This window comes from Coregonus lavaretus (genome assembly GCF_964263955.1).
Source record: "Coregonus lavaretus genome assembly, chromosome: 23".
Classification (NCBI taxonomy): domain Eukaryota; kingdom Metazoa; phylum Chordata; class Actinopteri; order Salmoniformes; family Salmonidae; genus Coregonus; species Coregonus lavaretus.
Window position 1 is genome coordinate 17,244,013 of NC_140010.1, and position 25,662 is coordinate 17,269,674.

Genomic DNA, 25,662 nt, shown 5'->3' on the forward strand with positions numbered 1-25,662 from the left:
ACTCCATAGAGATTTGTTCATATTTCATAGAAATGTATTCACACTCCATAAAGATTTGTTCATATTTCATAGAAATGTATTTACACTCCATAGAAAAATGTGTTTTTGGTTTATTGTTAAAGATACTCAATAAGATAAATTGTTACTTGTCATAATCCTATTCTTTTTGTTTTCGAGACTTAATTTGTCTCGAAGGGGGGAATATGTAGTATCTGAGGAATTTATGACTTTGTTAATGTTTGCAAATGGTAGCTTAGAGAATGTTGATTTGGCCCAGGGAGACATCTGGCGAGCAGTTCTATAGGAGTACCCTAAAGCAGAGGAAGTCTGTTAGGTGACCTCCTGGGATTGGTCTGTAGGGGAAACACCCATATCAGATTACATAGGATATATACTATGGTTTGGGACAAAGGAGGTCAGAATAGCATATTTAGAATTTGGGTTGGCTGTTCTCCGGATGCCTGCAGGTATCTGTAAATTGAAGCTGTAACCCTTTGATATAAATAAACCTTTATGATCAAAGTACAGCGTCAGCGGATTTCCTTGGTCTCACAGCATAATTAGCAAAGTTTTCTCGACACAACAGTTTCAAAAAAGTAAAAGCCGTCAAGTTCGGCAGGTAGCCAAGCAGCAACAAACAGCGTAGCATGGAGACAAGTGACGCGCTCAAAATGGTGCTCTATTGGGTTGAGGTCTGGGGACTGCACAGGCCACTCTCCTTCGACCTCTCTCATCAACAAGCTCACAGGACTGCCGCTGACTGGATATTTTTAGTTTGTCGCACTATTATCAGTAAACTCTAGACACTGTCGTGCGTGAAAAACACAGGAGGGCAGACGTTTCTGAGAAACTGGATCCAGCGGTCTGGCACCGACAATCATACCACGCTCAAAGTTGTTTATGTGACTGCTTTTGCCCATTCTAATGTTCAATCGAACAGTAACTGAATGCCCCAATGCCTGTCTGCCTGCTTTTTCTATTTTTAATACCCTTAAACACAGACTTAGGAATACCTCATTTCAAAATAGGCCATTATCACCATCAATGGTGAATGATAATTCACGTTTCACCAGTGAAATGTCCAAACTGTGTCTGCATGCCAATCATTTAATCTGAAGCAGTTTCATGGGAATATGCATTTAGATCTTCTTCAATTACTGTTTCAGGAGCGAATTAGAGCAGATGGTGTTAACAAACTTTTAGCCTTTCTTGTATTTTGTTTCAATCAAAGCATATATATCCTGCCTAGTGATGCACGCTGTTGAGTTTTGGTCGCATGAGAAAATAAATGTGACTATTCAGCTTCAGCTCCAAAAATCTCACTAGAAAAGAGGAGGTGTTTTTGGTGTAACAGTAAGGTTATAGGCCTACTATGCTATGGTATTATATTAAGTTCTGTTATGTAAAATACTCATTCATCATTATGTGATCTTGTGAGACATTGTTTCAGCTTCAGAAATTATTTTCCAGAAATAAGAATGATACTACAAAACAGGATTTTCCACTCTCTATCTCCAGAAGAACAACTTACTGTACATTACAGGGATATATCTCTTTCCAGTCAAACTAGCTAGAACATATGGTCAATATTTAAATACCACTGTGTCACAAGTGTCAGTGTAATGTGGTGGATTGAAGTCAGGCGCAGGACACAGAACTCAATGAAAACGTACTTTACTAACAAGTAAAGAAACAAATACAAAATAGCTCCACAGGGAGGAGTAAACCCGCTCACCAAACGACACACGAGACGAAATAACAAACACGCACAAAACACAATGGGAGCCACCGGGTTAAATAGGGAAGGAGTAATTACCTGATGGGAAACAGGTGTGAGACAATCAGACAACAACAGGTAGAACATAGAAACATAGAACATAGATCGGCAGCAGCTAGTACTCCGGTGACGACGAAAGCCGAAGCCTGCCCGAGCAAGGAGGAGGGGCAGCCTCGGCAGAATCCGTGACACAGTACCCCCACCCCCCGACGCGCGGCTCTAGCCGGCAGGGATGTAGCTCAGTTGGTAGAGCATGGCGTTTGCAACGCCAGGGTTGTGGGTTCGATTCCCACGGGGGGCCAGTATGAAAAAAATAAAAAATAAAAATGTATGCACTCACTAACTGTAAGTCGCTCTGGATAAGAGCGTCTGCTAAATGACTAAAATGTAAATGTAATAAGCCAAGACCTAGGAAACATTCTTACATAATCTCTATTTTAGCTCGCTTGTTGAGATGAACAAAAATATAGGCACAATTGAATATACATTTTCCCCAAATAATGTTACATATGCATCAATAACTTGAATATCATGGGATAAATTAATGCATATGAGACCCAACAGCAAAAACAAGTCACTCTTTGGATTAAAATGTAAACTATTTACAATAGAAAAATAGGGGCTTTTTGACAGGTCCCACACCTCTCTGGTACAATAATTGTGGATGTACCGTTTCGAAACCTTTACCTACTCAACTATGAATTAGATCAAGAATTGACCATCCCAGCTTTATCAAAGATAGACACATTTTCTCACCTGAACAATTAATACATCACCCACCACCACATTTGAATGTTTAGAAAAATATTTCACTCCTTTCAAATACTGATTAGATTCCATGATTTCATTAATTATATTCAATTTCTCCTTCTGTAATCAAGTATCTTCAACTCAATCATTAATTCACAGATGTATCAATTAATCATATTTAGGATTAAATACCAGCTGGTAATCATAATAATGGAAACTAAAAGTAGTGTTAACAAACAATGGGTAGAATTCCTGTAATGCACTTTCACTCATGTATCATTTCATTTCAGACCAGCAGAGAGCACCAGTACCTCTGTCTCTATATCTCTTTCCCTCTCCCTAGATTGTTGTTTTATTGACTAAAAAGAAAACATCACCTTTAAACCCACAGTGTACAATATGTTATCAAGCTGATGCGAGGTTGTTTTTCTACGACACTGTACTGGTCTCAACGTATTTCTCAGTGATAGATATTTTCTTCTCTTGCACCACAGCGGTGTGGCTGCTGCTACGGGGTGCAGCTGTGGGCGTGGTGGTGACTGTGCCAGCAGTAGCAGAGGCCTCGTTTGACCCCGCCGTGCCACACAGGGAGCTGGAACTCAACGAGGAAGCACCATTCTGACTTCTCACTTCTATACTATGACCTTTGACCTCTAACCCCTGGCCTCTCTGCATGGTGACCTGGGCAGCCCCTAAGCTTGCACTGCCCCCTGCTGCTGAGGCTGACCCGGACCCACTCTCAACAACAAGCACTTTCCTGGACCCGGACAGGCTTCCCTGTGAGAAGCTTCCTCCTGGCGATAGATGGCCTTTTCCGATCATGGTCTGCCCTGGCCCCTGTAGAACCTGGGCACCCCGTGTAATGGTTTGGCTCGTCTCTGTAATAACGTGACCTCCCCTGGTATTAGCGTGGTCCGCTCCCTGTAAGACCTGGCTTGCACCCATAACAACATGACCATGGCCTTCCCCACTACCACCCGCTCCTACCTGCCTCTCCACTAACATCATGCCCTGAGAACCATGGAGCCCTCCTACATCCACCATCCCCTGACCCATCCCTACACCCACCTGGCTTACCGCCTGCTGGGCACAGACATAACCACCTCCCCCTCTCTGTTCCACCAGCACCAACTGGGGCTGGGGCTCCACCACGTACATGGTGGGGGCAGCGGCGTAGTACATAGGGGGCTGCTGGATGAAGAGGGTCTGGTTGGGCATCACCTTGTTCTCCTGAATGTGAACCTTGCGGATGGTGGCTGATCCTTGGGCCTGAGTAACCAGGCTCTCCTGTAGGGGGGTGGAGGAGGTGGAGGTGATGGATGAGGTGTTCAGGGTGTTGACATTGAGAGCTGTGTCTCTGCTGACCTCTGTGTGGGTGGATGTGGTAGGCCTAGGCCTAGGGGATGACACAGACACGTTGACAGTCTCTGCCTCCATAGCTATCGACCCCTGGCAGATCTTGGCCAGGGTCTTGAACTTGGGCCCCAGGTCGTTGAGGAAGTCCAGATCGTCAACAGTCCCCAGTAGGCTGCAGCAGCCCACAGAGCCTACCGGTGACCCCTGACCTTCGTAGTCGTAGATCAGTAGGTCATCTCTCTGTTGGTCGTTCTGCGCAACATGATTGGCCTTCTGCAAAGGTCATATGATAGGGACAGATACAGTATATTAACACATTTAATCAAAATGGCTACAATAACACTGCCCTCAACTCCTATGTCAAAGTAGTAATCCAAGAAGTTCACTTTCACCGACTCAGTATAATCTCAATACTAATACTAATACTTTTACTGGTCTTCAAACGATCATGATCTAAGATACTCACTGCAGAGTAGTACTCCTCTAGGACTCCCTCGGAGAGAGCGATCCCGTCATAAGCTCCAGCTCCATATCTGGAGAAGTATGAGTGTTCATGTCCAGTTATGGTTACTCCACTCTTGCCGTAGTCCACCTCCACTCTGCCGCTGGGCTGGTGGGAGCCATGGGAATGGTGGTGCTCCCCTGTGATCATTGCCCACGAGGTGAAGCGGTCCCCTAACGTTCCTCCTGCTGATCCTCCTTCCGCCCCTGCTCCTCCTATGAATCCCCTTTTCCCCCCGTACTTCGCCAAGTCAACAGCTTTGACGGAGCCATGTATCTCCACAGGAATTTGCAGGAGAGGAACTTCCTGTGAGGGGGAATGAGTGGGTCAAATTTCAACTTGGAAATGGAACATGTATGTCCAAAGATCATTCTTATTTACAACCTCTAGAATAGTTTGATGTCATACATTGGCAGTGCCATCATGTATAAAATACCTTGTCTTCTCCTTGTCCCTCGGTGTGATATGGAATCAGGTGTTCTTTAGTGTCAAAAGGGATGGCCTTAAAATCACCTATGGACGCCACTCCTCCACACAGACAGAACAGCAGCAGGAGGGGCACCACTGTAAACACACATTCCAAATTTCAACTAATATTCACAGAACACGAAGCCCAAGACATGTTGCTAGGTGAGAGGCCTTGGGACAAAGGGTTGTTGTAGACAAAACCCATCAATAGCTATGCTTCCATTAACTTGTCCAGTGATTTGTTGTCAACATTTCAATAAAATAGATGTGATAATTGCATGCTATGGTGCGTTTCCATTTAACTATCTTGAGTCAATAAAAACAGCTAGACGTAAAAACAGCTAGTCACACCTAAAAAATCTACACTCTTAGAAAAAAAGAGGCTATCTAGAACCTAAAATGGTTATTCGGCTGTCCCCATAGGATAACTCTTTGAAGAACCCTTTTTGGTTCCAGGTAAAACCCTTTTGAGTTCCATGTAGAACCCTTTACACAGAGGGTTCTATAAGCAACCCAAAAGAATTCTACCTGGACCCAAAAATGGTTCTACCTGGAACAAAAAGGGTTAACCTTAATATTGCTGTTAGATTGTAGCTTCCATCAATGTAATTGTCTGCATCACTTCCAATCCCCCATATATTTTTTTGCAAATACATATATATACAGTACCAGTCAACAGTTTGGACACCTCTACTCATTCAAGGGTTTTTCTTTCATTTTACATACAGTGGGGGAAAAAAGTATTTAGTCAGCCACCAATTGTGCAAGTTCTCCCACTTAAAAAGATGAGAGAGGCCTGTAATTTTCATCATAGGTACACGTCAACTATGACAGACAAAATGAGAAAAAAAATTCCTGAAAATCACATTGTAGGATTTTTAATGAATTTATTTGCAAATTATGGTGGAAAATAAGTATTTGGTCAATAACAAAAGTTTCTCAATACTTTGTTATATACCCTTTGTTGGCAATGACACAGGTCAAACGTTTTCTGTAAGTCTTCACAAGGTTTTCACACACTGTTGCTGGTATTTTGGCCCATTCCTCCATGCAGATCTCCTCTAGAGCAGTGATGTTTTGGGGCTGTCGCTGGGCAACACAGACTTTCAACTCCCTCCAAAGATTTTCTATGGGGTTGAGATCTGGAGACTGGCTAGGCCACTCCAGGACCTTGAAATGCTTCTTACGAAGCCACTCCTTCGTTGCCCGGGCGGTGTGTTTGGGATCATTGTCATGCTGAAAGACCCAGCCACGTTTCATCTTCAATGCCCTTGCTGATGGAAGGAGGTTTTCACTCAAAATCTCACGATACATGGCCCCATTCATTCTTTCCTTTACACGGATCAGTCGTCCTGGTCCCTTTGCAGAAAAACAGCCCCAAAGCATGATGTTTCCACCCCCATCCTTCACAGTAGGTATGGTGTTCTTTGGATGCAACTCAGCATTCTTTGTCCTCCAAACACGACGAGTTGAGTTTTTACCAAAAAGTTATATTTTGGTTTCATCTGACCATATGACATTCTCCCAATCCTCTTCTGGATCATCCAAATGCACTCTAGCAAACTTCAGACGGGCCTGGACATGTACTGGCTTAAGCAGGGGGACACGTCTTGCACTGCAGGATTTGAGTCCCTGGCGGCGTAGTGTGTTACTGATGGTAGGCTTTGTTACTTTGGTCCCAGCTCTCTGCAGGTCATTCACTAGGTCCCCCCGTGTGGTTCTGGGATTTTTGCTCACCGTTCTTGTGATCATTTTGACCCCACGGGGTGAGATCTTGCGTGGAGCCCCAGATCGAGGGAGATTATCAGTGGTCTTGTATGTCTTCCATTTCCTAATAATTGCTCCCACAGTTGATTTCTTCAAACCAAGCTGCTTACCTATTGCAGATTCAGTCTTCCCAGCCTGGTGCAGGTCTACAATTTTGTTTCTGGTGTCCTTTGACAGCTCTTTGGTCTTGGCCATAGTGGAGTTTGGAGTGTGACTGTTTGAGGTTGTGGACAGGTGTCTTTTATACTGATAACAAGTTCAAACAGGTGCCATTAATACAGGTAACGAGTGGAGGACAGAGGAGCCTCTTAAAGAAGAAGTTACAGGTCTGTGAGAGCCAGAAATCTTGCTTGTTTGTAGGTGACCAAATACTTATTTTCCACCATAATTTGCAAATAAATTCATTAAAAATCCTACAATGTGATTTTCTGGATTTTTTCTCCTCAATGTGTCTGTCATAGTTGACGTGTACCTATGATGAAAATTACAGGCCTCTCTCATTTTTTTAAGTGGGAGAACTTGCACAATTGGTGGCTGACTAAATACTTTTTTCCCCCACTGTATATGGAATCATGTAGTAACAAAAAAAGTGTTCAACAAATCCAAATATAGTTTATATTTGAGATTCTTCAAATAGCCACCCCTTGCCTTGATGACAGCTTTGCACACTCTTGGCATTCTCTCAACCAGCTTCACCTGGAATGCTTTTCCAACAGTCTTAAAGGAGTTCCCACATATGCTGAGCACTTGTTGGCTGCTTTTCCTTCACTCTGTGGTCCGACTCATCCCAAACCTGGAGGCCAGGTCTTGGTAAAATAGCCCTTACACAGCCTAGAGGTGTGTTGGGTCATTGTCCTGTTGAAAAACAAATGATAGTCCCACTAAGCCCAAACCAGATGGGATGGTGTATCGCTGCAGAATGCTGTGGTAGCCATGCCATGCTGGTTAAGTGTGCCTTGAGTTCTAAATAAATCACAGACAGTGTCACCAGCAAAGCAGACCACACCATAACACCTCCTTCTCCACACTTTACAGTGGGAAATTTGGACTCTTGACCAAATGACACATTTCCTCCGGTCTAATGTCCATTGCTCGTGTTTCTTGGCCCAAGCAAGTCTCTTCTTCTTATTGGTGTCCTTCAGTAGTGGTTTCTTTGCAGCAATTCGCCCATGAAGGCCTGATTCACACAGTCTCCTCTGAACAGTTGATATTGAGATGTGTCTGTTACTTGAACTCTGTGAAGCATTTATTTGGGCTGCAATTTCTGAGGCTGGTAACTCTAATGAACATATCCTCTGCAGCAGAGGTAACTATGGGTCTTCCATTCCTGTGGCGGTCCTCATGAGAGCCAGTTTCATCATAGCGCTTGATGGTTTTTGCAACTGCACTTGAAGAAACTTTCAAAGTTCTTGACATTTTCCGTATAGACTGACCTTCATGTCTTACATTTACTTTTTAGTCATTTAGCAGATAATCTTTTTATACTGGCCCCCCGTGGGAAATGAACCCACATCCCTGCCGGCCAAACCCTCCCCTACCTTGGACCAATTGTGCGCCGCCCATGGGTCTCCCGGTCGCGGCCGGCTGCGACAGAGCCTGGACTCGAACCAGGATCTCTAGTGGCACAGCTAGCACTGCAATGCAGTGCCTTAGACCACTGTGCCACTCGGGAGAGTTTAAATACACTTAGGCTGGAGTCATTAAAACTTGTTTTTCAACCACTCCACACATTTCTTGTTAACAAACTATAGTTTTGGCAAGTCGGTTAGGACATCTACTTTGTGCATGACACAAGTAATTTTTCCAACAATTGTTTACAGACAGATTATTTCACTTATCATTTACTGTATCACAATTCCAGTGGGTCAGAAGTTTACATACACTAAGTTGACTGTGCCTTTAAACAGCTTGGAAAATTCCAGAAAATTATGTCATGGCTTTAGAAGCTTCTGATAGGCTAATTGGCATAATTTGAGTCAATTGGAGGTGTACCTGTGGATGTATTTCAAGGCCTACCTTCAAATTCAGTGTCTCTTTGCTTGACATCGTGGGAAAATCAAAAGAAATCTGCCAAGACCTCAGAAAAAATGTGTAGACCTCCACAAGTCTGGTTCAGCCTTGGGACCAATTTCCAAACACCTGAAGGTACCACGTTCATCTGTACAAACATTAGTACGCAAGTATAAACACCATGGGACCACGCAGCCGTCATACCGCTCAGGAAGGAGACACATTCTGTCTCCTAGAGATGAACGTACTTTGGTGCGAAAAGTGCAATCCCAGAACAACAGCAAAGGACCTTGTGAAGATGCTGGAGGAAACAGGTTCAAAAGTATCTATATCCATAGTAAAACGAGTCCTATATCGACATAAACTGAAAGGCCGCTCAGCAAGGAAGAAGCCACTGCTCCAAAACCGCCATAAAAAAAGCCAGACTACGGTTTGCAACTGCACATGGGGACAAATATCGTACTTTTTGGAGAAATGTCCTCTGGGTTGATGAAACAAAAATAGAACTGTTTGGCCATAATGACCATCGTTATGTTTGGAGGAAAAAGAGGGTCGCTTGCAAGCCGAAGACCACCATTCCAACGGTGAAGCACGGGGGTGGCAGCATCATTCTGTTGGGGTGCTTTGCTGCAGGAGGGACTGGTGCACTTCACAAAATAAATGGCATCATGAGGAAGGAAATGTATGTGGATATATTGAAGCAACATCTCAAGACATCAGTCAGGAAGTTAAAGCTTGGTCACAAATGGGTCTTCCAAATGGACAATGACCCCAAGCATACTTCCAAAGTTGTGGCAAAATGGCTTAAGGACAACAAAGTCAAGGTATTGGAATGGCCATCACAAAGCCCTGACCTCAATCCTATAGAATATTTGTGGGCAGAACTGAAAAAGCGTGTGCGAGCAAGGAGGCCTACAAACCTGACTAAGTTACACCAGCTCTGTCAGGAGGAACGGGCCAAAATTCTACCCAAAATGTTTGACCCAAGTTAAACATTTTAACGGCAATGCTACCAAATACTAATTGAGTGTATGTAAACTTCTGACCCACTGGGAATGTGATGAAAGAAATAAAAGCTGAAATAAATCATTCTCTCTACTATTATTCTGACATTTCACATTCTTAAAATAAAGTGGTGATCCTAACTGACCTAAGACAGGGAATTTTGAAAAATTGAGTTTAAATGTATTTGGCTAAGGTGTATGTAAACTTCCGACTTCAACTGTACACTACCAGTCAATAGTTTGGACACACCTACTCATATAGAAATCCAATATGGATGGTGTTAAGAGATAGATGGGAGTGGTTGAATGGAGCTGAAGGTTGGGACTAATAACAACTAATAACAACAAGTGTCACGGATTCTGCCGAGGCTGCTCCTCCTCCTTGCTCGGGCAGGCTTCGGCGTTCGTCGTCCCCGGAGTACTAGCTACTGCCGTTCGATGTTATCGGTGTTTGTTTAGTTTTGTCTGTATTGTTTACACCTGTTCGTCATTATGTTAATTGTTTCCCTTATAATTACCCCTGTCTCTCATCTGTACTTTGTGTGTGATTATTTTCCCCTTCACGGTTGTCTATTTTGTGAGCGGGTTATTTCCTCCCTGCGTGGAGTTATTTTCTGTGTTCTTTTGGATCCTTTTCGTATTAAAAGTACGTATCCGAGAGTTCTGTGTCCTGCGCCTGACTTCGTTTACCGCATATCACAGACAGTCGTGACAACAAGATAACTAATGTAAAACATACTATGTGAAACATTACAGTTTGAAAGATATGGCAAATAGAAATCAAACCGGATGGACATCAGAAATAGATGAAGTTGAGGCTAGAGGAAGGACAACTTTCACAAAAGTTCTTAACCTATAACCTATATACGTTTTACGGACACAGTATGTTTTACATTAGATATCTTGTTGTTATTAGTCCCAACCTTCAGCCCCATTCAACCCCTCCCATCTATCTCTTAACACCATCCATTTTGGATTTCTATATTTTTCAACTGTGCTGTGATGCTTCACAAAAGTTATATTCTCATTGTTTCTACAGATTGTAAATTGAAAATAAACATTTTTGCTAAAAGTATTATTATATTATTGATCGATTGTCTATGACTTTTCAGATCACCCAGTAGTGCTATCTGCAGGGTTAGCTCCAGGTAAATATTGCAATTCTTCAGCCATTCCTGAACCTGTGACCAAAAACAAGCTACATATCAACAGTTCCAAAACAAATCATCTAATGATTCTGTCTCTTCACAGCAAAATATGTAGAGCTGGGAAGGTTGTATCCCCCATATAAATAACATTCTATTGGTTGCAAGAATTTTGTATAATAATTTAAATTGAACAATTCTAAGTTTTGAATCCGGCGTCTTTTTGTGTATCAGTTCATAAACCATATGCCATGGAATCGGTACGTCAAAAATCTCTTCCCAACTATTTTGTAATCTATATGGCACTGCTGTGAATTCTTTGGTCCTTAAATTAAACTGGTATACTTTTTTATTTATCACAATATTCTTTAACCAAATATGGTCTTTAATGCAGGGCCCACAGACAAGTTCCTTACTTTTTCCCCCTTCCACTTTCCTCTTCCATTTTTGCGGTAATGCTGCAATTAGTTGGTTGTAATTTTGGGTAGAGCAGACATTTCCATATGTTTTTGTTAGCTGCATGTGCCACATAACGCCACCAGTCCTACTTACAGTGGGGGAAAAAAGTATTTAGTCAGCCACCAATTGTGCAAGTTCTCCCATTTAAAAAGATGAGAGAGGCCTGTAATTTTCATCATAGGTACACGTCAACTATGACAGACAAAATGAGAAAAACAATTCCAGAAAATCACATTGTAGGATTTTTTATGAATTTATTTGCAAATTATGGTGGAAGATAAGTATTTGGTCAATAACAAACGTTTCTCAATACTTTGTTATATACCCTTTGTTGGCAATGACACAGGTCAAACATTTTCTGTAAGTCTTCACAAGGTTTTCACACACTGTTGCTGGTATTTTGGCCCATTCCTCAATGCAGATCTCCTCTAGAGCAGTGATGTTTTGGGGCTGTCGCTGGGCAACACGGACTTTCAACTCCCTCCAAAGATTTTCTATGGGGTTGAGATCTGGAGACTGGCTAGGCCACTCCAGGACCTTGAAATGCTTCTTACGTAGCCACTCCTTCGTTGCCCGGGCGGTGTGTTTGGGAACATTGTCATGCTGAAAGACCCAGCCACGTTTCATCTTCAATGCCCTTGCTGATGGAAGGAGGTTTTCACTCAAAATCTCACGATACATGGCCCCATTCATTCTTTCCTTTACACGCATCAGTCGTCCTGGTCCCTTTGCAGAAAAACAGCCCCAAAGCATGATGTTTCCACCCCCATGCTTCACAGTAGGTATGGTGTTCTTTGGATGCAACTCAGCATTCTTTGTCCTCCAAACACGACGAGTTGAGTTTTTACCAAAAAGTTATATTTTGGTTTCATCTGACCATATGACATTCTCCCAATCCTCTTCTGGATCATCCAAATGCACTCTAGCAAACTTCAGACGGGCCTGGACATGTACTGGCTTAAGCAGAGGGACACGTCTGGCACTGCAGGATTTGAGTCCCTGGCGGCGTAGTGTGTTACTGATGGTAGGCTTTGTTACTTTGGTCCCAGCTCTCTGCAGGTCATTCACTAGGTCCCCCCGTGTGGTTCTGGGATTTTTGCTCACCGTTCTTGTGATCATTTTGACCCCACGGGGTGAGATCTTGCGTGGAGCCCCAGATCGAGGGAGATTATCAGTGGTCTTGTATGTCTTCCATTTTCTAATAATTGCTCCCACAGTTGATTTCTTCAAACCAAGCTGCTTACCTATTGCAGATTCAGTCTTCCCAGCCTGGTGCAGGTCTACAATGTTGTTTCTGGTGTCCTTTGACAGCTCTTTGGTCTTGGCCATAGTGGAGTTTGGAGTGTGACTGTTTGAGGTTGTGGACAGGTGTCTTTTATACTGATAACAAGTTCAAACAGGTGCCATTAATACAGGTAACGAGTGGAGGACAGAGGAGCCTCTTAAAGACGAAGTTACAGGTCTGTGAGAGCCAGAAATCTTGCTTGTTTGTAGGTGACCAAATACTTATTTTCCACCATAATTTGCAAATAAATTCATTACAAATCCTACAATGTGATTTTCTGGATTTTTTTCTTCTCAATTTGTCTGTCATAGTTGACGTGTACGTATGATGAAAATTACAGGCCTCTCTCATCTTTTTAAGTGGGAGAACTTGCACAATTGGTGGCTGACTAAATACTTTTTTCCCCCACTGTATATCCTTTACGAAAATTATATATATTTTTGTATTATTCAAAAGATAATGTTTTTTTTTGTCAATTAGTATATTTGAGTTTAACCACAATATTTGTTGCATTATTTGTTCTGCCCTTTCTCGTGGATTACATTGAAATTGCAACCAACTAAAAATAGCACTATTTGGGAGATGATTTCCTTTTCAAATAACTGAAAGTGAGAGTTTGTAATCTGAATAAAGGGAAAAAGGCCATTCCTGAACATAGGGTGAGACATTCTTACTAATTTGTTAGAGAACCAGTTTGGATTTAAGTATAACCTTTGTATGACTGAAGCCTTTAGGTCTAATTCTTTAATATGTAATCATTTCTGCCCTCCGAATTCATATTCTTTATATAAATAGGCCCGTTTAATTAAAATTGCTTCTTTTTTTCTCATATAATTTTAAAAACTGTTCGCTAGGTGTAGGCAAGACCATAAGCAAATAGGTAAGATGGGATATTACTAAAGAGTTAATCAGGGTGATTTTTACACAAATAGACAGGTATTTACCTTTCCATGGTAGCAAGATCTTTTCTATTTTTCCTAACTTTCTATTACAATGTATTGGAATGAGATCATTTATTTATTTCATGTAATGATGTCATGTCATAGTATTGTGAGGACAGAGGAAGAGTTAAGAGATGAGTGGTTTGGGGCCATGAAGTCTACATTCCATTATGTCAAAGGAGATTAGTGATGTTTAGGATAGCATGAGTGATGGGCAGGATACTGACTTGGGGTAAAGAGTGATGAACATTAAAGACAGGGAGTTCCCATGGAGACTTGCCAGATGTATGTCAGGAAGATGGCAACAGAAGGGTATCTTTGTTCAAGTTAGTTCAACTGACGAAGGGCAAAGCCATGTCCGTTTGTTAGATGAACCCACGAGCTTGTGATTAAATAAATACTTGGTATGAAATCTCCACAGAATGTCTAAGTATATCCTTGCATCCTTGATTCTTTGATACCCGAGAAACTCATCATAACAGATTGGCGTCTAAATGAACAGGATGCAGTTCACAGCTCAACTAACAGGTAAGCAGACTTTCATTTTTTGAATTATGTCAAAATCTGCTTATCTGTGGTAAAGCTGAACTGTAATGAACTTTAAAATTCAATATTTTTGAAGGGGGATGATGAGTGTTATTGAATTATGTAAAGGGTGTAAGGAGGAATATATAATTTGACTATTACATGGTGCTACGATTCAAATTAGAGTGTGGTTGAAGTAAGGAGTAAATGCAACAGAATAGTGAGAGATAAGGCGCAGGGCACCTTTAATATGATTTAAAACATTATATTATAAAGAGAGATTAGGCGCAGAGCACCTTTAATATGATTTAAAACATTATATTATAAAGAGAGTGGATGATTCCATTGAATGGGCTCAGGTAAACCCTTGATGTTAGAAACGTCATAAAGAGTGGGCAAGGAACCTTTGATGTAATCTAGGATACATCATAAAATGGAATAGAGTGGGTTTTTAGTCCCGTAGTGTGAAAGACATTACAAAAGAGAGGAATGGGTTACGGACCGTTTATGTTATAAATCGTCATAAAATGAAGTTTGTAATACTCAAAACGACCAGGAGATGGAGCCAATGACAAGTAACATATTGAATCATAGCACCAAAATGACATTTAAAGGCGAAATACATTTTAATACATTATCAGAAGTGGATTTGATGCAAGTATTTAATTACTAACATTGAATGTTCCTAACATTGCATGGGTGATAATGAATATCCTCAGGAGAGTATTTATAAGGGGTAAATAGAGCTTGATGTTATTGTAGAAAGTAGTGGAAGAGTGTGTTTTCTGGGACAGGAACGACAGTGTCCTTGGAAATTACAGTCTGTTTTTTTTGGTTCCGCTGAGAGAATGAAGGAGAGGCTGTTTCTTTGATACCCGAGAAACTCATCATAACATTTCAGGATATGTATACCGAGTATATCCACATCGCCATCAGACCATTTCATTGGTAAACTACACGGTAATGTAAAAGTTGTATTTTTAGTGATCCAATACGTAATATAGTACACTTATCATAATTTGGTTGTAATCCAGAGAGGTTAGAAAAATTATCTAGATCCTCTATGAGGCTGTGGAGGGATCCAAATTGTGGATTTAAAAAAAACATGAATCATCAGCCTACAATGACACCTTTTTTAAGCCCTGGATTTCTAATCCCTTGATATTACTGTTGGATCTGATTTTAATAGCTAACATTTCGATGGCCATAATAAATAGATATGCTGATAGTGGACAACCTTGTTTTGCTCCTCTTGACAGTTTAAAACTTAGTAGCCATTATTTACTATTTTACACCTAGATTACTATACATGATTTTAACCCAAATTGAAATGTTCCAGGCATTTATATATAAACTCCAGTCGTACTTTATCAAAAGCCTTTTCAAAGTCCTGGTTTCCCAGACTTTCCATAGTGTTATATTGTTTCCAGCACTTGCCTTATATTATCTCCAATGTATTGTCCATGTAAAAAAACCTGTCTGATTATTTACATTTTTAGTCATTTAGCAGACGCTCTTATCCAGAGCGACTTACAGTTAGTGAGTGCATTCATTATTTTTTTCATATATTTTTTTCATACTGGCCCCCCGTGGGAATCAAACCCACAACCCTGGCGTTGCAAACGCCATGCTCTACCAACTGAGCTACATCCCTGCCGGCCATTCCCTCCCCCACCCTGGACGACGCTGGGCCAATTGTGCGCCGTCGCATGGGTCTCCCGGTCGCGGCCGGCTACGACAAAGCCTGGATTCGAACCAGGATCTCTAGTGGCACAGCTAGCACTGCAATGCAGCGCCTTAGACCACTGCGCCACTCGGGAGACATGAATTATGATTATAATGAATAATGTCTGACAATACCTTTTTAATTCTATGCGCTATACATTTTTTAGAATTTTTGCATCACAACACTGAAGTGTAAGGGGCCTCCAATTTTTTCAATGGACTGGACCTTTATATTTCTCACTTGTATCCTGTTTCAGTAATAATGAAATCAGACCTTTTTGTTGAGTGTCTCATCATCTACCATTTACATAGGAGTGGTTAAAAAATGCTAATAACGGTCCTCTGAGTATATCAAAAATGGATTGGTATACCTCAACTGGTATGCCATCCAGCCCTGGAGTTTTCCCGGACTTAAAGGCTTTAATTGCATCAAGAAGTTCCTTCTCTGTAATTTCGCCTTCACATGAATCTTTCTGTACGGCTGTTAATTTTACATTATCAATAGAAAAAAAATCCATACAATTAACGCCGTCGTATGTAACCAGTTTCAGTCAATTCTTTTTGGTAGCATTTCTATGTGAAGACTAACAAAGAATTTGGTGCATTTCTCCCCATATTCCATCCAGTTTGCTTTATTTTGTATAATATATTACACTTGATCTTTCTTGAATAAGTTCCTCCATTTCTTTTTCTTTTTTTGAGCTTCTATGGTCCAGTTTTTATTGCTATCTATCTGTTCAGTTTGACCTTCTATTTCCTTTTGACCTAAATTGTTTTTGTTTTAGAGATGAATACTGAATTGCATGGCCTCTAAAGGCATATTTAAAAGTGTTCCATACAATAAGGGGATTTGCTGTACCTATGTTGTGTCGGAAAAAATCAGGTATAAATTCCTTTGTCCTAGTTAAAAACAAGTTATCATCAAATAGGCTTTGATTACATTTCCAATATCCTCGCCCACGTGGAAATTCAGTAAGAGTAATGTATATGCCAATTAGCTGATGATCTGACCGCATTCTGTCCCCATCAACACTTTTTAAACTTTTGGTGCCAACGAGAATGACATAAGAAAGAAGTCAAGACGACTAGCTTGATTGAGCCTCCGCCATGTATATCTCCATATATCCACTAGTTCCAATATATCCATGACATTCATGATTTCCTTAAGAGCATGAGGGTGATAGTTTGTAGTGTGATTTCCTTTACGGTCCATTGAGGTATTTAAAACAGTATTATAATCTCCCACCATAATAATAGTGTCTTGTATTGCTTGCAGGGTTGATAATTTATTATATACAGTTGAAGTCGGAAGTTTACATACACCTTAGCCAAATACATTTAATCTCAGTTTTTCACAATTCCTGACATTTAATCCTAGTAAAATTCCCCTGTTTTAGGTCAGTTAGGATCACCACTTTATTTTAAGAATGTGAAATGTCAGAATATTAGTAGAGAGAATGATTTATTTCAGATTTTATTTATTTCATCATATTCCCAGTGGGTCAGAAATTTACATACACTCAATTAGTATTTGGTAGCATTGCCTTTAAATTGTTTAACTTGAGTCAAACGTTTCGGGTAGCCTTCCACAAGCTTCCCACAATAAGTTGGGTGAATTTTGGCCCATTCCTCCTGACAGAACTGGAGTAACTGAGTCAGGTTTGTAGGCCTCCTTGCTCGCACATGCTTTTTCAGTTCTGCCCACACATTTTCTATAGGATTGAGGTCAGGGCTTTGTGATGGCCACTCCAATACCTTGACTTTGTTGTACTTAAGACATTTTGCAACAACTTTGGAAGTATGCTTGGGGTCATTGTCCATTTGGAAGACCCATTTGCGGCCAAGCTTTAACATCCTGACTGATGTCTTGAGATGTTGCTTCAATATATCCACATAATTTTCCTTCCTTATGATGCCATCTATTTTGTGAAGTGCACCAGTCCCTCCTGCAGAAAAGCACCCCCACAGCATGTTGCTGCCACCCCCGTGCTTCACGGTTGGGATGGTGTTCTTCGGCTAGCAAGCAACCCCCTTTTTCCTCCAAACATAACGATGGTCATTATGGTCAAACAGTTCTATTTTTGTTTCAGAGGTCATTTCTCCAAAAAGTACAATATTTGTCCCTATGTGCAGTTGCAAACCGTAGTATGGCTTTTTTATGGCGGTTTTGGAGCAGTGGCTTCTTCATTGCTGAGCGGCCTTTCGGGTTATGTCAATATAGGACTCGTTTTACTGTGGATATAGATACTTTTGTACATGTTTCCTCCAGCATCTTCACAAGGTCCTTTGCTGTTGTTCTGGGATTGATTTGCACTTTTCGCACCAAAGTACGTTCATCTCTAGGAGACAGAACGCGTCTCCTTCCTGAGCGGTATGACGGCTGCGTGGCCCCATGGTGTTTATACTTGCATACTATTGTTTGTACAGATGAACGTGGTACCTCCATGCATTTGGAAATTGCTCCCAAGAATGAACCAGACTTGTGGAGGTCTACACTTTTATTTCTGAGGTCTTGGCTGTTTCTTTTGATTTTCCCATAATGTCAAGCAAAGAGGCACTGAGTTTGAAGGTAGGCCTTGAAATACATCCACAGGTACACCTCCAATTGACTCAAATGATGTCAATTAGCCTATCAGAAGCTTCTAAAGCCATGACATAATTTTCTGGAATTTTCGAAGCTGTTTAAAGGCACTTTGTATGTAAACTTCTGACCCACTGGAATTGTGATACAGTGAATTATAAGTGAAATAATCTGTCTGTAAACAATTGTTGAAAAAATTACTTGTGTCATGCACAAAGTAGATGTCCTAACCGACTTGCCAAAACTATAGTTTGTTAACAAGAAATGTGTGGAGTGGTTGAAAAACGAGTTTTAATGACTCCAACCTAAGTGTATGTAAACTTCCGACTTCAACTGTAGGCAGTTTGAGGAAGCCAATAGAGTATGAAGATAACAGAGGGCCTACTCACGCAGCAACAGCAGGAGGCCCAGAAGGAGCAGCAGGATGGCAGATGCTCCTAACGTGACATCCTTACCCGTCACCTGGGCGAAGCAGACCTTATTGACTTGATCACAGGTGCACACAACCATGGTCAGAATCTGGACGTCAGCACAGGCCTTCCCCTGCTGGTCACTGATCTCCACAGCAACCTTGTAGTGACCTGGCCACAGGTGGGCATGGTCTCGTAAAATGGCAGTGGTAGCTAAAATAAATATGAGAGAGACAAAACAAACATGAACTGTACAAATCTAGAAATCAAATCTATCAATCAATTCCATTCAAACACACCACAAGATATCGTTTCAGTTCAGTTTAAGACTGCTCTTTCTAAAGCTTTCTATCAGGCTCAATAAAATAATGCCAAAACAGCCCCTTGGTGAAGCTTGTCATACTGTCTATCTGCTTCCTAAACCCCAAAGTCCCAGACCAGTTCTGTTACCATTGAGGTGCTCCACTTTCCACTTCTGTTTGCTGTCCTCCTGAATCACTCTGAACTTGAAGGGAGCTCCGTTGGGGAAGGTGTCCCCGTCCACAGCCGTGACATACACAGCAGTGTCCCCCAGACACATGGTCGTAGTCGTAGCTGTCAGTATGGGACAGTGGTCGTTAAAGTCCTCCACCTGGATGGCTATTGTCCCTGTGGCCGTTTTGGATGGCAGATCTGGACACCAAAAGAAAAGACATAATTACATACAGACTTGAATTATTCCCTTTTAGCTCCTAGTGGAGCAAAGGTCCTAGAGTGCATCTTCAGCAACCAATGTTCTAGGAAGATTTCTTGACTTCTTGATATCTTACATAATGGCATTAGGACCAATTGATTATTAGTATGGGTACTTGCCGGTTGTGATGGCTATTATCTTGGCGTAGTATGTTCCATTGACCAGGTATTTGGACTCCCGATCAGGCACTTTGTTCAGCTTGATCTCTGCTGTCTTTTCATCGATGATCAGCCAGTTGTCTATGTCGTATATTTTGGCATACCTGAGAAAATGATAATGACAAGAGCACACAATTAGGATAAACTAAATTATCCTTTAGTAAGATGGAGATTAACATAACATAAAATCACATCACATAATCTTCACTCCGAACAAACAATATGAAAACATCTGGGACCTCACCTAACATTGGTAGCGGTCAGTAGTGTGTCACTGTCGATGGCTGCGTAGGTGGTGATGACCTTGTTAATGGTGACTGTGGTGGAGTCCTCAGAGATGGTCACCACTTTAACCATTGGCTGGAATTTGGGGCCCTCTTTCTGGTTGACCACATTGATCTTGATGGGGTAGGTCTTACCACCGCCCGTGATACCCCCGCCTATAACCCCTCCTCCTCCTATCCCTCCACTCGTAGAGGAGGAGCCAAAGTAGTACACTGCTTTGTTGGAAACACTTATGGCAAGGTTGAGCACTTTCAGCTCCTCGTAGTCCAGTGCCTTTAGATTCAAACAGCAGGGATAAACAGCAGAATGAGTCAAGTGATACAAACAATGTTGGAATATTATGAGAATTGAGAAGACTAGTAGTTACAAGACACTGAGGCTGGAATTAAATGTAAAATAAAATGTTCTATATGCTATCGATTAAATTCCAGCCTGAGTCGATCTCCAATCATAGCCCGTACCTTGGTTATCATAATAATGCCTTCGTTGGTCTTGGAGTCAGTAGTGATGGTGAAGTAGCCAGCTTCGTTGCCTGTGACGATGGTGAACACAGCCAGCCAGTTCTCAGTGTACTTCAAATCCATATCAATGGCTTTGATCCTCAGCACCTCCACATTGACCGTGTTCTCCTCCACACTGCCCTCGTACTGCAAACACAAATACACACATCATAAACATCCTATATCCCAACATATTGCAGTGAATTTGGGGTGTCCAGCAACTGTCAAGCCAACACGTTAGCCATTGTGCCAAGAGATCTGAACCTCTCGACAAGGCTGCTAGGTGTTGGGTTAAGGTTGCTACAATATAATAAAGATAAAAACACTATTAAACTGAATAGAGAATTGAAAAGTAGTGAAAGGTTTGATTCTTACAGATTCTTTCTCCAGGGTGGGGATGTTGTCGTTGATGTCCAGGATTTTAATCACCACCTGTCCTGTTCCTGAGTTTCCTCCCATTTCTCCGTTCATGTCTGAGCCTTTTACAGTCAGGATGTAGGTGTCTTGTGTCTAGACAACCAATAAATATAATAGAGCTTACAGTTAATTACTCATTGTTGTAGACATCAACATTATTGGCTCTGAAAGTGTTAATGCATACAGTGCTGTGGTCACATAGATGCACAGTATACTGTATAATAGTATACCAAGGCATTTCTCTCACCTCTCTGTCCAGCGTAGTCTGGCGAACCATAATCTCTCCAGTCTCGTAGTTGATGGCGAACATACTATCTGAAGAACTCTTCTGCACTATGCTGTAGTAAATCTTAGAGTGTAGTGTGTTCACTTCATCCGCATCTGTGGCTATCACTTTCATGACAACGGTTTCTGGAATTGGCCAATGGGAAGTTACTTGTGCAGTACACCAATACTACTACTACTACTACTACTACTACTACTACTACTACTACTACTACTACTATTACCATTACCACTGCCACTACTACTAGAACTACTATAACTACTACTACTACTACTACAGATGTATGATCTTATTTGAGCCAGTTTGCTACAGCAGGAAAATAATCCTGCAGCAACAGGAAATGTGAATTATTATGTGGATTATAATTATTGCACATTTTTGTAGGGGTTGATACATTTTTAATTAGGTCAAATTGAGTCTGAAATGTCAAAGTGGAAATTACAAACTTCAGAAGCCTTTTTAAAACTCAAATACACTAAACGTTTGAATTTCCTGCTGTGAAGGTAAAATTCTCAGCAACAAGAGTGATCAAATTAAGATCCAACATCTGTATTACAACGACGACGACGACGACTACTACTACTGTATCACTACTGTCACTATTCTACTTATTCCACTGGTACTAGCACTACTACTACAACAGCTACTACAGTGACAAATTCAACCATTACCACTACTCTGGTTGCTTGGTTGCTAATTATCATGAAGTTTGATAGAAACATTTAAAATAATTGGAACATGCCTGCAGCACTGGACTCATTAACGGATCCTGATTGGCCAAAAACGAACACTGGTTGGCAGTCATTCTGGTCCTCAACAAAAATACGCAGGTCAATGTCGTTCTCTGCTTTGCTTCCATTGTCGTATCTCGCTACTCCAAGTAACTAAAAGAGAGGCCATGTTAAAACATTAGACATTCATTCATTTCTTACATTTTGAGCACAAGCATTCCATTCCTTGGATTAGGTTTTAGTGGGTAGCTTACGTGGTAGGAAGCGGTCTTCTCTCTGTCCAGAATGCCATTGATTCTGACCAGGCCTTTCTCTTTGTTGACAGTGAATAGGTGACTGGGGTTTTGGTCTGCACCAATCCCAGTCAGTGAGTACGTCACCTTTGACGTGTACTGCTTATCAGAGCGAATCTGTCACAAACACACATACCAATCAGCCTTGATAGTAAAATACTATTATTATTGAAATAGTATTGACATAATAATAGTAAGCATCGGTGAATAGCTAGGTACATTTTTTTAGCATAGCCTAAATGTCAAATGTCATCTGAAGAAGTAGCTGAACACATGCTTTCATATCAAGGTATACTGTAGATATGAAACTATTAATAGATGAATGCTATGTTTGAGTTGTAGAAAAGAGATACAGGTGTACAACAGAATGTGTTGTTGAAAGACTTGTTGTTGTTTTGTTTTTAGACTAAACCATTCCTCAGTGACTGTACGTGTGACCGCACATTGGGCTGTATCTCTGAGCAGCCTGCTCCTAACACATAAATCACAAACATAACGATTACACAGGCATTTTTTCACATTAGAGCACAACATGTGGCTGACACAGATTTACTGTATGCAACCAACCTGATCAGTAAAAAGCAATACAACATTCAGCATTTCTTTGATTCAAGGTACAGACATCAACAACCTTTCAAAGTGCTAATTTTGACTAAACGCTAAAGCCCTGTAGCTTCATGGCTCTTATTATGCATGAATAATTATAGACAGACAACTGACTTATCCGATGTGTAGCCTAAATAGCTATGTCATGCTCAGACTTTTTCATGTCTCATGGTTGTCAGAAACATCTGAATCACTCCATGAGTTAGAGTAAGACATATAGGTTCAGATCATACCTTTGCAATGTACTCTCGGCTGGTGTAATCTACATTCTCCTTCAACCTCGTAGGAGGAATGATCCATTCTCTCTTCTGTCTTCTCAGCTTCAGCCCACCGCCTTCTGCTGCCACCACACGCATAAACTGCAGAAAATAAAAAATAAAAAACACAGCATTACAATATTGACTCACCACGAAGGCCTATGGGTTTTATGATAATGTAATAATAACAACGTAATAACACTGCATCACTTCTAAATCACTCACAACTGTAGACTACAAGTTGTACAATAGCTTATACATTGAGTGTGCAAAACATTAGGTACACATTCTTAATATTGAGTTGCACCTCCTTTTCAGCTTTAATTCGTCGGCGCATGGACTCTACAAGGTGTCGAAAGCATTCCACAGGAATGCTGGCCCATGTTGACTAATGCTTCCCACAGACAGTTGCGGCAAGTTGTCTGGATGTCCTTTGTTTAGTGGACCATTATTGACACACACGGGAATTATGGGGTATTGTGTGTAGATGGGTGAGATTTTTTATATATTTAATACATTTTGAATTCAGGCTCTAAGACAACAAAATGTGGAGTAAGTCAAGCAAGGGGTATGAATACCTTCTGAAGGCACTGTAGGCCTAACGTGTGGTTTCTTGCCAAGGCAAATTATAATTGCATGTTTATGCCAATTCATAATCACAGACATATGACAGGCATACTTAGAACTGAAAATGATATAGCTTTAAGCTATTATTAGTTTTCGTTCACTATCACTACGACAGGAACCTGTATGTATACAGTTTATGAGAAATTCGTTTTCCTCTGTATGCAGGAGGTCCAATGAAAATATCGAACAAATTAATTTCACAACATTTAAACTAGGAGAAAGTTGTGATAGTGATATCAGTGTCGATTGTGAGTGTTGATAGATGTCCTATTCCGTGACATTCTCTAAATTCGGAGCTAAGTTTTTCACCAACTGTTCTTTCACTGACGTTGACCAGATGTGTTCAGACTATCTCTAGGCATATGACCACTGGGCACCATTACGCAGCTAAACTGTTTTTGTTCTCATGTTGTCCGTAGTCGGTGTTGCACGCGAAATATGAAAGGGAAAGTAGTAAAATAGCAACATATGAAGTCAACTTTCTCTTCAGATAAGTGAAGGTTACAATCCTAAAAGGAAAACGGTAAATTCATTCGAGAAAAACTGTATTTTCGACATTGTCATTGAGACGCTCCCATCTAGGCTGCCTGAGAAGTGTCGCACCTAAAACCAAAACAGATCCGTTATTGCTCGTGTAGCCTATACCTAATTACCAGCACATGTTACAATATGAAAAATAAGATGTTTTACTCACCGTTAGTATGAACGGCAATAATAAAACAGTGGCTGTGGCTACACGGGCCATTGAAATGATTGTTGACTAAGGTAAAATGTTCCCCTCTTCAAGTGTAGCCTAATCCTTTAAATCCGCTGCTAGGTATTTTCTATTGTAGCCTACATAGACTTAGGCTTTTTCGAAGGTGTAAGCACAACTTTATTCTGTGATGATACAGACTGCAGTAGGCGGCGTCTCTCAACTAGTTTCACCACAGCACCGCTCATAGGCTGATTACAGAAAGGGCGAGGCGAAAGAGGAAACTTGGTTAATCTTACATAGATGGAGTATTTGTGCACAGCCCTGACCGGGAAAGCTACAGTTGAAGTCGGAAGTTTACATACACATAGGTTGTAGTCATTAAAACTCGTTTTTCAACCACTCCACACATTTCTTGTTAACAAACTATAGTTTTGGCAAGTCGGTTAGGACATCTACTTTGTGCATGACACAAGTAATTTTTCCAACAATTGTTTACAGAAAGATTATTTCACTTATAATTCACTGTATCACAATTCCAGTGGGTCAGAAGTTTACATACACTAAATAGACTGTGCCTTTAAACAGCTTGGAAAATTCCAGAAAATGATGTCACGGCTTTAGAAGCTTCTGATAGGCTAATTGACATAATTTGAGTCAATTGGAGGTGTACCTGTGGAAGTATGTCAAGGCCTACCTTTAAACACAGTGCCTCTTTGCTTGACATCATGGGAAAATCAAAAGAAATCAGCCAAGAAAAATTGTAGACCTCCACAAGTCTGGTTCATCCTTCGGAGCAATTTCCAAACGCCTGAAGTTACCACGTTCATCTGTACAAACAATAGTACGCATGTATAAACACCCTGGGACCACGCAGCCGTCATACCGCTCAGGAAGGAGACGCGTGAAGTGCAAATCAATCCCAGAACAACAGCAAAGGACCTTGTGAAAATGCTGGAGGAATCAGGTACAAAAGTATCTATATCCACAGTAAAACAAGTCCTATGTTGACATAACCCGAAAGGCCGCTCATCAAGGAAGAAGCCACTGCTCCAAAACCGCCATAAAAAAGCCATACTACGGTTTGCAACTGCACATAGGGACAAAGATTGTACTTTTTGGAGAAATGTCCTCTGAAACTAGAACTGTTTGGCAATAATGACCATCGTTATGTTTGGAGGAAAAGGGGGGTCGCTTGCAAGCCGAAGAACACCATCCCAACCGTGAAGCACGGGGGTGACAGCATCATGCTGTGGCGGTGCTTTGTTGCAGGAGGGCTGGTGCACTTCACAAAATAGATGGCATCATGAGGAGGGGAAATTATGTGGATATATTGAAGCAATATCACAAGCCATCAGTCGGGAAGTTAA

General features: G+C 41.1%; 1 protein-coding gene across 2 annotated transcripts; it reads right to left on the reverse strand.

Moving 5' to 3' along the window:
• Positions 1–1,658: 1,658 nt before the first annotated feature.
• Positions 1,659–24,521, reverse strand: LOC311098777 (desmoglein-2-like protein). 2 transcript variants are annotated; one of them, XM_084139343.1, is made up of 14 exons: positions 24,293–24,521; positions 22,948–23,073; positions 22,070–22,225; positions 21,827–21,968; positions 21,046–21,209; positions 20,757–20,891; positions 20,343–20,528; positions 19,841–20,154; positions 19,558–19,700; positions 19,156–19,377; positions 18,751–18,918; positions 4,822–4,949; positions 4,350–4,691; positions 1,659–4,156 (listed from the first exon to the last, which is right to left on the reverse strand). In XM_084139343.1, exons 1-14 carry the CDS (start codon positions 24,341–24,343, stop codon positions 2,957–2,959), a joined length of 3,477 nt encoding a protein of 1,158 aa, XP_083995469.1. In that variant the 5' UTR covers positions 24,344–24,521; the 3' UTR covers positions 1,659–2,956. The 2 variants fall into 2 exon arrangements, with proteins under 2 accessions (XP_083995469.1, XP_083995468.1); XM_084139342.1 differs by having other exon boundaries at positions 18,685–18,918; positions 24,293–24,520.
• Positions 24,522–25,662: the final 1,141 nt, after the last annotated feature.

Coding starts and splice junctions, on each gene's coding strand:
- LOC311098777 (XM_084139342.1), bottom strand. CDS start 24,343: ATGGCCCGTGTAGCCACAGCCACTGTTTTATTATTGCCGTTCATACTA. Junction 20,892..21,045: donor AGACTACGCTGGACAGAGAG/GTGAGAGAAATG, acceptor TTGGTTGTCTAG/ACACAAGACACCTACATCCT. Junction 19,701..19,840: donor CTGACCGCTACCAATGTTAG/GTGAGGTCCCAG, acceptor TCATTTTCTCAG/GTATGCCAAAATATACGACA.